Source organism: Dipteris shenzhenensis, chromosome 7 (assembly GCF_047967505.1).
Source record: "Dipteris shenzhenensis isolate YYH24624 ecotype China chromosome 7, Dip_SZ_1.0, whole genome shotgun sequence".
NCBI lineage: Eukaryota > Viridiplantae > Streptophyta > Polypodiopsida > Gleicheniales > Dipteridaceae > Dipteris > Dipteris shenzhenensis.
The window spans coordinates 5,924,349-5,937,893 of record NC_141602.1 but is presented as its reverse complement, the minus strand read 5'-3'; the positions used below and the strand labels follow the sequence as shown (position 1 = coordinate 5,937,893).

The 13,545-nt window shown below is 38.7% G+C and overlaps 1 protein-coding gene across 2 annotated transcripts in view; it reads right to left on the bottom strand.

The window, feature by feature from the left end:
* Positions 1-9,829: 9,829 nt before the first annotated feature.
* The window catches only part of LOC147899864 (delta-1-pyrroline-5-carboxylate synthase 1-like), a 59,922-nt gene continuing 56,206 nt past the window's right edge, over positions 9,830-13,545 (bottom strand). For both annotated transcript variants that reach the window (XM_087377487.1, XM_087377488.1), the window contains exons 19-21: positions 11,874-11,940; positions 10,454-10,524; positions 9,830-10,163 (exon numbers count right to left, since the gene is read on the bottom strand). In XM_087377487.1, coding sequence (XP_087233613.1) covers positions 9,992-10,163; positions 10,454-10,524; positions 11,874-11,940 — 310 coding nt within the window. In that variant the 3' untranslated portion in view covers positions 9,830-9,991. The remainder of the gene's footprint in view (positions 10,164-10,453; positions 10,525-11,873; positions 11,941-13,545) is intronic.

The following is a 13,545-nucleotide window of genomic DNA, read 5'->3' as shown; positions in this document are numbered from 1 at the left end:
ACTTTCTTGCTCCAATAGATCTTCGTGATTTGGGTCATCATAACCCAATTGGACTCCTCATTGCAGACTTGCATGCTAATAGGAGTTTTAATAGTTTGGGTGGTTCGACAAGAACCTCAATGATAAGGAAATTAATGAAGGAAATCTATCTTGCTATACAATGTCTAGTTTCACAAAGGAAAATTAACATATTGAGACCAAGGGCCACACAAGGTAACAAGGGTCAACGTTTGCTTGGGTGTAGCCAATCGCTTAACTATTTTCCAGGCCATTTTGGGGCCGTAGCACGATGCGCTCCTAGATGAAATTTTGAATTTTGCTTGGACCCGTGCTCTCGCCAAAAATTTTCTCGACCTCATGATGCCACACTAGCATAATAATGAGCCACAATCTATTTATTCTGAACATTGCAGATCTCAACACATGTCTGCACTACATCGTGCATCTCTGCACTACTTCGAGTAGTAGACTCTGGCCTAACCACCTATCATTGCACAGCCTTTTGATGTGGCTTTGCCACCTGTCATCATCACTAGGCAACATGTCATGCAAATCATTAAAATTCAAGGTTGGCTTGGAGAGACCATTGTGCTGGTTCTTGGCATAATAATTAGTAAGAGACAAACTACTCTTAGTGATGACACCATTTCTCATTCCAATAAAGCTTACAGTCCTAGGTATGACAATGTTCATGAGACACATCAACGAGTGGAGCACAATGGGATCTAATGATTAGCACAATACCACTTGCAAAGGTGAAGGGGCTCACATAGATATGGATCTTAAATTAAAAAAGACGTCCTTCACTTGTTCTTGAGAGCTTCTACAAGGCAACTAATGGATTAGTTCTTTGACAAGGCCATCGTGTGTCATTGAGAGGGAGTATTCAATAACCCAAGTGTAAGAACCCAAATGAGGAGAGATCATGTGATTAACAACTACATATTAATGTGGTTACATGGATCAAAAAGAGCAAATACTGAGGAGGTTCCCATGTCAGCAATTGCTACCCATGTAGGTAGCAAGATGACTACCACATGGGCAACAAAAATGATTCCTTTTTTTATATAGTTTGGGGCCACATCAAGGTCCACTCTAGCCCATGCCAAAGGCTTGAAAAATACCCTTGGTGAGGACACATGGGCTAAAGCAAAGGATGCCCCATTGGGGCCAGCAACAAGTATAGATCTATAGTAGTATGATGAGTTTTACAATAATAGGTAATGGTACAATAATACAGAGGCCTAGCAAGAGGAGTTTTCAAAGTGCCATTTATAGGCCTTGAATAGGTCAGCTATATGGGCTATTAATCAACATTCTATCAAGGGTTTGTCAAGTTGTATGATCTAGGAAGATGCACCTTGTTGGGTGAACTGATTTGCCATGGCCAGTTCCAGGATCCAATTGGATGATCCAAGGGCACTTGATCCTTACATAAGGATTCCAACTAGAGATTCCACTTACTCTTTGGGTGCTTTACCTACTGCAGATCATTGTGAAGCAATGAAGAGTAGCGGGAACTTCCCTAGAGATCATCATTCCAACTCCATTCCAATAGTCCCACTAGCCGATCACAATTTTGGGTGAGAAGTAGAGGGAGAACCATGGATCTACATCAAAAATACTTTGTAGAAATGTTAGTCCCTGATACTAAAAGAAAACCTAGGTAGAGATCTACACCTATAGGAACATACAAGGAATGCAGGAAGGGGAGCTTCACCTAAAGTACACATGAGATAATACTTAAGCGGTATTATAAGGAATTGCAAAAGGAGCTCATAATGCATGAATGGGGAAGAAGAACCACTCAAGTCCTACATCTCTTGATGTCCATTATCATAGCTTGAGCCACCAAAGAACAAGTGTCATTAATCAAGCACAAAGGAGAATCCTCAAAGACTTTGTATAAAATTAGGGGTAAGAGTGGCTTAATTTTCCACAACATACTCCAATCAAAGAGTTTGCACAAGTGATATTTGATTTGCCCTCATATTCATGTGATACAACTCTGTAAATGTTATAGAAATTTGTGCATGGTATGATTACATGCATGTGTGTATGATTTCATACCATCCTTTTGTTTTGTAGGCAAATATGTGGATGTTCTTCTAAGGGATGTTTGTTCTCAATTCCTTATCAACATGCACAAATTCTTCACAACCAAAAACCTTCAGAAAAAAATAGTTAACCTTTTTAACTGTCCATGCCTCTTCTGAAATGCCACCATCTAAGGAACTTGAAGTAGACAATTGTACTCACTACTTCAACCCAAAGCTGCAAGGGCAACCGTGCATGTAGTCTCATGCTCCTTGCATGCTCCATGATTATTGTGTTCATTCTCTCTGACATAGGATTTTCTTGTGGCATTATTGGAGTTGTCTTTTCTCTACAAATTCCATTGTATGAAGTATAACTATCAAACTCTTTGCAAGAGTATTTGCCTCCATAATTAGATTTGAGAGCCCTCAACCCCCTTCAACTTCCTTTTTGCCTCATTCTCAGCCAAAGCTTTCCATTTCTTAAAAGTATCAAAGACATCAGATTTTCTCTTAATGTACAAAACCCAATTTTTTCTAGTTCCATCGTCAATAAAAGTGACATAATAGTGCGAATCATTAAGAGATGATACATCAGCATGACCCCATACATCTGTATGCACAAGCTGTAACTCTTCACTCTTCACTCTTCTTTTCTTTCCAAACTCTAAGAAATATGACTCTCTTTTGTTTTCTATAAACACATTCCTCACAAAACTCCAAATCAACCTGCTTCAAACCTAGCAACAACTTTCTTGAGTAAAGAATCGGCATCCCCTTCTCACTCGTGTCCAAGCCTATGATGCCACAAAGTTGTATCTACTCCTATAGAAGTTAGAGTAATAGAGGAGTAAGCATTACCAAAACATAAATATAATGTACCTACCCTGGGTCCTTTTGCTATCACAATTGACACTTTAGTGACCTTCCACAAATTTCCTGCAAATTTGGTTGTGTAGCCTTCATCATCCAATTGTCCTACTGAAATTAAGTTTCTTCTTAAATCAGGAACATGCCTTACCTCCTTCAGCAACCATTGGTTTCCATCCTATAATTTTATCAACACCTTTTCCTTTCCCAATAACCTTCAATGCTTCATCATCACCTAAATGAACTTCTTCAAAATCACCTTGAAGATAGTCTTGAAAATATTTCTTATAAGATAGTCTTGAAAATATTTCTTATGACGTCATGTAACACGTAATGAAGCCCCTAAGTTCATGACCCATGCATCAGTGATAGTGTCAAATGGAAGAATTAAGGAATCTTGCAACACAATACCTGCTACATGTGCTTCCTGCATATTCTCTTATTGTCTATCTCCTTTCTCTTTCTTTTACAACCAACAATCTTTCTTTAGGTGTCCTTTCTTCCCACAATGCTAGCACTCTAGGTTCCCTTTGGGTTTGGATTTGCTTCTTCTTGACTTGTTGTGATGTCCTGGGCTCTTTCATCTCTCCCTTTGTCTTCCCCTATTCTCAAGATTCAAAGCATTATCTGATGTTTCACTTGTGCTTTTTTATTGCATTTCCTCGCTAAGGAGAACACCACCACCATCATCAAACTTTAAAGTGTTTGAACCAAAAATAGAGTTACTCATAGCCATGACCAAGCTATCCCAACTTTTTTGCAATGAGCGCAAAATTAGGAGAGCTCAAATCTCATCATCAAATTTTACTCCCATAGACCTCAATTGGCTTGTATACATATTAAACTGATTCATATGATTAGCTATAGACCCACCTTCTAACATATTCATATTGAATAGACGATTCATGAGAAATACCTTGTTAGAAGCCGATGGTTTTTCATACAATGTATCCATCATACTCATCAAGTCCTTTGTTGTCTTATGTTCAAGAATGTTGAAAGCCACTGATGTTGCCAAACTCAGTCGTATCATTCCTAAGGCCTTTCTGTCAAGAAGCTCCCAGTCTTTTACTGACATACTCGCAGGCTTCTTTGCAATCCAGCCTAATGGCCCAAAAAGGCCCTTCTAATATACATAATCCTCAATCTGCATCTTCCAATGTTGGTAGTTCTTGCCATTGAATTTCTTAATTTTGAACCTGCCTTCTTCCATCATTGCTCGTTTTATTACCAGGAACCTTGTTCTAACTGAGTCAAACGGGTGTTGCTCAAACAAATACTCTGATACCAATTGTTAGATGCAACACGATAACAGAGCAACAATGCGAGAAGCGGAGTGTATAAAATACACAATATAGAAAGTGCACAGAATGGAAGAGACAAAGAGATGCAGATATACGTGCTTCACCCAATGTGGGCTACGTCCGCAGAGAAACAACCAATCTTATATTTTTCTTATCCAGCACGTGAGAAGATACAAGATATAAGCAGTATATCCATCGCTCTCCTACTATGTGAGCCACACCCCCATTTCACAATTTTTACCACACAATTCATGAGCAACTCATGCACCAATTTTCATGTATTGGAACTCCCCGACAATAGTACTAGGGGGAGCAATGCCCCCCCTTCATGGGATGGGTATAAACATGCCTCAGTCCAAAGCATAGCCAAAAACAATCTCTTAAAAAAGATTAAGCTCCACATACAACAAATGCCAATATAGAATGATGATCAAAGCATAAAATAGAGTCAAAATAGCACCTCACAATAACAGTGACCTCTCCATGTCCCATAAATATTTTGCTATTGAAACATGGCTAAGTCTACGAATCAAAATGAATGCATGAACATGACCATAAAGTGCCAGTCAATCCAAGGGTTGACCACTCAATGGACCTTAAACTGAAATGCGTTAGCCAAAGTAAGGCCAAAGTATGGAAAAAGCCAAAAAATAACCCATATCCAAAGATTGGATGGAAGATTTTACAAAAGAACTCAACGTAGGGGGGAAAAAAAGGATGTGTCATCACACGGAATCACCTAGTTGCATCAAAGATTACCTAAAGGACATTTCATTGCATAAAAACAGAGTTAATGATCTCTACATTATAGAAGAATTAGTAGTAATTTACAATCTTACCATTAAAGGCTCTAATGGCTCGCTCATTCCAAAAGTTAAAATTCAACATACAAACATGGGAGATCTCCATATGTTCTTGGCATACAAATATGCATAAATGAATATATCTATCAAAGAGCCATTTTTAAATACCGAAATAATGCACATGGAGCTCCAAGAGCATCTCATCAAAGAGAGATATCTCAATGTTTAGATAGACATTACACAAGGACAAGTTGTAGATATCTTCACTAAGCCACTTTCCTTTGAAGATTTTAGCTACTTCTAACATTAGCTTAATAATTTATAGAACCATCTATTATTTAAGAGCGGGATGTGATGATTCAATATCTAGCTACTTTTGACATTAGTTTAATAATTTTCTAAGATCCATCTATTACTTAAGAGAGGGATGTGATGATTTAAATATACTTTTTGTACTTGCTATACTCCATCCACTTATTTTTATTTTTGTCCTATATATCCTTGATGACATATAAATTTTTTTATTTCCGCCCAAAAAAAACTATGATTTTTCCTCTAAATCATTCTTTACTTACCCAAAGGGGTGTTAATGCATTTGAAAATTACACTATGGCGCTTTGGTTTATCAAGAACTAGAAAATATATTGAACCCTCAATTTGTTATGACATAGTAGAATAGGAAGCTTCAGATATGTGTGCACTTAAAGAATGAGGATGCTATCAAATTCCAAAGCTGTTATCCCTATTGATGATGAAAATAGTGCTATAAAATTTTTATTAGATGAATTTAATAACTACAAGCAAGACAAATAGCACCTAAAGACCACCTTTGTAATTCGATGGGGAGTATTAGCTTGCAAAATAGTTCCCTTTGGTTACGAATGCACCAACCACTTTTCTAAGGGTGATGTAACACTACATTTAGGACCTTACTGTGCAGTTAATTCTTGCAAGTATTCCCAAATGACCTTTGTATATACTCAAATAGAAAGAAACTTTTTGAATTCTTAGAACCAACTATTAAAAATTGCAAAAGTATGGGATTTTCTTGAATCCTATGAAATGTAAAATCATACTAGGATTACCACCTCCACTAAATGGAAAAGATGTACAACCTTTATGGGGCATGCAAGATGCCACAAAAGATTCAATCTCAGGCATGCAATGATCACTATTTACAATGGGATTTCAGTGGAATTGGGAGACCTAATGACACTTGCCCTTGCTCCAACTTGCAAATTCCTGCCACCTTGGCAAGAAAAAATATATGGCCAAGAAGGTCCTCTTGCAAAAGATTTTGCAATCATATGGACAACCTTTAAATCTTGTTTGGAATCAAGCCACATTTCAATAACTGCTACTAAGGACGACTTTTGGCAAGTATTTTCAAGTGTGTGGAGGGAATATGCCAATTGCACTCCTTTGCTCTTTCCTCTCTCTCATCCTCTCCCTCCCCCGCCCCCTCCTCATCCTCTCCCTCCCCTGCCCCCTTCTCTCTCTCTCTCTCTCTCTCTCTCTCTCTCTCTCTCTCTCTCTCTCTCTCTCTCTCTCTCTCTCTTTCTCTCTCACACACACACACACATACACACATTTCAACCATTGTCCCAAGACTATGGAGTGTAATACCATCCAAACACATTTCAACCATTGTTTGAAGACTATGGAATGTAACATGCTTGCATAAATCATGGATTGTCTGCAATGAACTAAGCCTCGACTCCGAGTGGATGATCAGAAAGATATCCCTTTGGTAATTATCAAAGTAGAGAGACACAGTGTGGCACCCAACATAATTGCTTTTCTTAGTGCATGTGATTACAAGGGCATAGATGGAAGGAAAGCTCAAAATCCCCTTACATACACAAATTTTGATCCAACACCAAAGAGGCCACAGGCATAAGAGCGTGACCCAATGTAACTCAACCCATCATATCTACAACATGTTTTTATCAATTGGAAGTGGAGATTTTAGATTGCAAAAAGAAATTCAAGATCCTTAAGAATTGGGGGTGAGCAAGAGAACGTATGCTATCAAGCTAAAGAGAAACTAGAAGTTGAAGCTTAGGTACTTGTACAAGGGAGTTCGAATACTATAATAAAACCACCAACTAACCTTGCATAAATGAATCCAACTATTCCCAAAGCTCAAATCGAGAGATAACACTAGCAAGCTTGGTCAAGTATTGTATCAATGTAGCCATGCTAACAATTCTTAGTAATTGTTTAACACTAAGAAAATTTCAAATCATGTGTAGAAACAAGAACAATAAACCAACCTAATGAAGCAGTTAACATGTTGGTCAAGCGGAGTAACAAGGATGGTCCTAAAAACATCATAGTGCTTATACAACACTAAACATTTAACCAACTCCAACCATAGTATGTGGGGAAGAAATGTGAGTATAGTATACAAATATCTACATGATACATGGGGATTTCCAACGGCGAGGCTAGTACCTTTTCATGTCCCAAGGCTATGGAGTGTAATACCATCCAAACACATTTCAACCATTGTCTGAAGTCTGTGGAATGTAACATGCTTGCATAAATCATGGATTGTCTGCGATGAACTAAGCCTCAACTCCGAGTGGATGATCAGAAAGATATGCCTTTGGTAATTATCAAAGTAGAGAGACACAGTGTGGCACCCAACATAATCGCTTTTCTTAGTGCATGTGATTACAAGGGCATAGATGGAAGGAAAGCTCAAAATCCCCTTACATACACAAATTTTGATCCAACACCAAAGAGGCCACAGGCATAAGAGCGTAACCCAATGTAACTCAACCCATCATATCTACAACATGTTTTGATCAATTGGAAGTGGAGATTTTAGATTGCAAACAGAAATTCAAGATCCTTAAGAATTGGGGGTGAGCAAGAGAACGTATGCTATCAAGCTAAAGAGAAACTAGAAGTTGAAGCTTAGGTACTTGTACAAGGGAGTTCGAATACTATAATAAAACCACCAACTAACCTTGCATAAATGAATCCAACTATTCCCAAAGCTCAAATGGAGAGAGAACACTAGCAAGCTTGGTCAAGTATTGTATCAATGTAGCCATGCTAACAATTCTTAATAATTGTTTAACACTAAGAAAATTTCAAATCATGTGTAGAAACAAGAACAATAAACCAACCTAACGAAGCAGTTAACATGTTGGTCAAGCTGAGTAACAAGGATGGTTCTAAAAACATCATAGTGCTCATACAACACTAAACATTTAACCAACTCCAACCATAGTATGTAGGGAAGGAATGTGAGTATAGTATACAAAGATCTACATGATACATGGGGATTTCCAACGACGAGGCTACATATCTGACTTATAGAATGGGAGAAGCCATTGGAAATTGTGGATGATGAGCCAATGAAAGTCGTATGTGTGAGATTGACATTACAATTTACTATTTTGACCCTATTTTGGATCTGCCAGAGAGTGGCATGGCGACTTTCGAGGCAACTTTGCACAACTATGTAATATGAGGACTATGTGATAATGTAAAGATATCATGTAATACAAAGCTACCTTTAGCTATGCAAAAATACAAAGTAACATAAAGGCATGCTTTAAATATAACTTTTTATAATTTAAAAAATGAGCTTTTATGCGTTGCATAATGATTGTCTTTAGTTAACCTTAAAGAGTTGCATAATGTGCAAAGAGAAAATATGAGCATCAATGACTACCACATGAAGGTGAAGAAGATTGTAGATGCACACAGCTCACTTCTCAACTCTATATTTCAGTCATCTCTCAACTCTCTTTAGAATATTTTACTCCTAGCTTTCACTCTCTCACTCACGCAGTAACCCTGCATCCCGGTGCTAGGAGCTCATTTTGAAGCAGTCAAATATGGATCTCAAAGATCTTGATAGGAGCAATGACTTCATTTTCTTAATTTGTCAATGTTGATTTGTTAAACACTTATTTTTATCATTTTGTAGCTACTTATTTCCTAAAATTGCACCGTTTATAATAATTATTAAGATTCAAAGTGTGATTTGTTGAAATGATGTTGCAAGAGATCTTACAAACTTGTTTCTTGAAATTATCATTCTCTAGGGACCTCATTCTCTAGGGACCTTGACTAGATAGATGATCATTGTTAGATATCCGTGCATAGTCAAGTTTATGCCTCAAGGCTATCCCACACTTTCAATGAATGGTTTTGGCACGCACATGCATCTTGGCATTCCTCCAAGATCAACCAATACACACCTTATATCACCACCAGATCCAAAAAGCTAGATATATTTCGAACAAGCAATAACCCTTTCTTACTCATCTAGAAAACCTTATTGCCCTATACATTTGAAGAGAAAGATACTCCAAAAAGTTGGGAGGTAAAGTATTTGGACATTCATTGCCCATGATCTTAAGCCATCTAACCTGTATACCCTAGATGCCTTGACAAGAGAGGAATGCATACTTGACAAAGCAACGGTTACAAAGCATCTCCTCGAGATTTTAGGCACGCGACATAAAGAATTGCTTTTATATGTAGCCCTCTTTCCATAGAAATATCTGATGACCTATTCACGACCATGGGGTGACAAATTTTGTACTCAGCTTTGTAGGACTTGCTTGGATATATAGACAAGTTCCTTAGTTGAGGAGTTCTTAATTGCCATAGTAGTTTTGTGCCTTTAATTTTTAGTCTTCTGAATGAAAGGGCATCTCTTATGTATAAAATGAACCCAAAGGATGGCAAAACTTCATTGGATCAAAAAAACTTCAATTCTAAATTTGTTTACGAAGGGACACACGATGCAAATGGAGGGTATAGAATCTAGGTGGTGTTGATTCGAACATAGGGTAACTCAAAACAATAAGAGCTAGCCAATGTCATTCCTTCAAAAGATTATGAATTCAAAACATGATGGATCTAATTTTGGGCTTTTCAAACCCCTAGATAACCTTTCTATCAAGACCATTATAGAAACATTGGGTTGAAATATCTCACACAAATATGTTCATCTCAATGCACCTTCACTAGTACTTGTATTCGGGGCTGGACCTATGGTGTCATTACAATTTCTATCAGAAGTGCTTGAGGGACTCCATTTGTCTTGGGTCGATAGGTCCACATGTTCATAAATTATACCACTGTCTCCAGCCACAATCTGTCCATTTCCTCTTAATAACCTGCAAAGTTGGTATGAACACAAAATTACAAGGATTAAGAATAATTAGGACATCTTAAATAAATCAACTACTCCTATGCACTATATATCAAATTGCTCATCCTTCCATCCACATCAAAAGCCATCAATACAATCATTTTCTATTCATTGTCCAATGCCAGTTTGCACCATATCACGCTTGTGCATGCAACATTTTCATCCTTGAGCTTTCAACTTTTCTCTCTATCATAGAGAAGAAGATGACACGTGAATGAAAGATATTTTTGAAAATGAAACTACTAAAAACCTTACCACTTAGACGTAAGAAGGCCTTCTACTCCAACAGGTCCGCGTGCATGAATCCTACTTGTACTTATACCCACCTGTAAATGATGTCAATACAATTCAAAAAATGTCTAAACGCACCCACATACTCTCCCTCAAAACCACCTACGCACACCTCTCTTCCCATCCTCTTGCCTTAATGCTGGAATTGATCACATGTTAGTTGGACCTTCATTTTCATGGACACGAACACCTTGCATTAGTGAAAGTTGCAGCCACTTAAATTGACTATCGATCAAGAAACGAAGTTGCCAATGGACAGCACATGATAGCCAAGCTATGTCATCATGATACACGCATTCAAAGCTATAATGTCATGATACATTCCATTCAATTTGGTACCAATTGATAATTCTAGGATGTGATTGGATGAGAAATTTATGAGAGCTCTATGCGAATTTGACAATCGTCACATCGTGCCACAACTGTCGATTTTGAATTGAAGTACACCTCACTATCGTGGAGAGTTTATTCATTGGAACAATCCATGTGTTGCCCACGAGGAGTAGCTTTCCATCGTGCCACACCTATTGGCTTTGAATCGAAGTAAACCTCACAATCGTTCATTGAAACGATCATTGTGTTTGCCCACGGGGATTAGCTCTAACACCTATTAATTTAAGGAGCCATATAGCAAATCTTGAGAGATTGCTTGATCTTACTCAAGCTTCAACCATAAGAGACCTGGAAAAAGATAAAAACGGATGTGATGGCCCTTACTCGCACACAAATAACACATCGACTTTTAAGGACCATTTAGCCCAAGTATGTAAGATGATAGATCCGAGGCCAACAAGTACCATTTGCATATTTGCACAAGGTTTCGTCAAATTATTGAATATCCGGACTAGCAATGCAGCCCTCTTTGAATTAGACTTGAGCAACCCACAGCGAGACAAGCACGCACTTAAAAAGGTTCATATTTCCAAGTGTAGTGGACACCATAGGATGCAAGAGTCTGAGCCCATTCTTCAAAGACTCTGGACTCACTAAGGACTGAACATGAATTTTTTCGAGCCCTCGCCACATTCAATGCATCCTCATAGTAGCATCATAGTGTCCACTGGCCCGTCCAAGCAAACAACGCCACCAATTGATTTCTAACATGCTTTAGAGCCACCAGGATACTCTGCTGGAAATCTAGCTCAGCCCCCACAAAGCTTAGTTGACTTATGGCTGATGCCAAAAAGAATTCCCTTGGGGCCGACACACATTTAGTGTATTTTTGTCTTTTAGTTTCAGTTTCCATTAGAGATATAGTGCTAGGCATCTCTAATTTGCCCACAGAGCATTTGATCTTATGTTTAAACAAACCAGAGAGACTATAGTTACATACATATTAGTTCACGTGCGACGATTCTCAAATGATCTCAAAAATAATACTCACCTCAGCTCCAAGTCCGAAGCGAGCCCCATCACAAAAACGCGTGCTAGCATTATGAAAAACTGCCGCACTGCAAAGCAACATGAAATTGAAAAGGTGTTAAATGTTGCAACTCTAATAAAAACAGAAAAACAACCTTGGGTTAAAAACTCTTGACTTTTGGAAAATTATGAAGTCTTACAAAGCATGCACTCACTCAATAATCAGGGAAAGGGAGAAGGATCATAAAGCAAGCCTTGCCAAGCTTTGTGGACCACCGTAGTCAATTGTGTGAGAACGGGTTGAGAATTTTACCATGATATTCGTCTTCAAGACTTCTTGGAGTTTGGAGGTAGCAAGTTCAGAAGGCATATTGGGGGGTTGAGAATTGAAACACCCACTTGTAATCTGCTTTACATTAAGAATATCATTCCAAAGTACTTTGCATTGTAACCCCTGACCGCCAACATGGCCAGGCTTTCAATCCGCTTGTCAAGCAGGCTCGCACAGTTTTCAAGCTCTGAGGCCAATTATTCCATTGTCCCTACATTGTTACGTTCACAAACAGGGAGTTTATCCTTCAGTTTTGGAAAGAGTTCTTGGCGTCGTTTGCTTAAACGTGCGGTATTTCCTGTGTGAAGACAAGCCTGAAGGGAGTGTCAGTTCAAGGATCTGTAGCAAATGTTGAGATTTAGATGGTGATTTTTGTCGTTTAATCCCTGGCTAATGTTCTTTCTCCCCAAGGAAACAATCGAGCGATCCCTTCAATCAGGCCCCAGGTGGTAGTTTGTATTTTCAGAGGCCATAAATTGGAGAATCCCCTCCATGTAATCACAGAATGCAGCATCGTTCATATGATTCTAGTGGTCATTTAAGGTGGGGATAGATGCCTTGTTCAACCAAAAACTGCCCATATATTGGATTGAGATACTCTGTATAGTATTAGTTTGATTTTGGTGCATGCCTCTCTCATTTCCAATTTAGTGCTCTCTCTTCCATCCATGGATTCCACCCTGATTGTAGGCTTTTCTCTTGAGCATCTCTCTCTCTTTTGGAGTGTATTTTTCAAGGGCGAGATGATGATAAAGATGATAATCGAGTTAGCATCCACAATCGGCATGGGGAAAAGCTCAGCATTGATGATGTAAGCAGGCAAACACTGGCGGCAGATCTGCAGCAGCAGCAGTGAGATCTGTGAACAGACTGATTCAGTCTCTAAAAGTGGCAGTTACAGACGAGTCTGTGTATGGCAGTTACAAACCAGTCTTTGAGATGGAAATACAAGATCCTCCAAAAGGAGACCGAAGCCAGCACCAGCCAGTGCAGCAACTCAGCCAGCAGCATCGGCTACCTTCAACTGTCAAGCCATGTTAGCAATCGTAGCGGTTCCGCCTTCGGATCTCCATGTTAGTTATGCAACTTACATCCTTCAGACTGCTCCTCCAGTTGTGGTTTGATCTGATTGTGTAGTCAATACATCTGGCACACCGATGATGCAGCCATGACGTGGACAAAAGACAGGCATGGGACCAAGAAAACCCAATCCCTTCTGGTGACTCTGCGTTGGTGGAGAATATAAAGTGGGAATGGGATGCTGATGCGAATAGGCTTGAATACCCATCAGCAATAGTATGGGATGGAGCAGTCATCAAGACATAGGTGAAGTGAGGATGTAAAAATAAGAACCTCCACCATT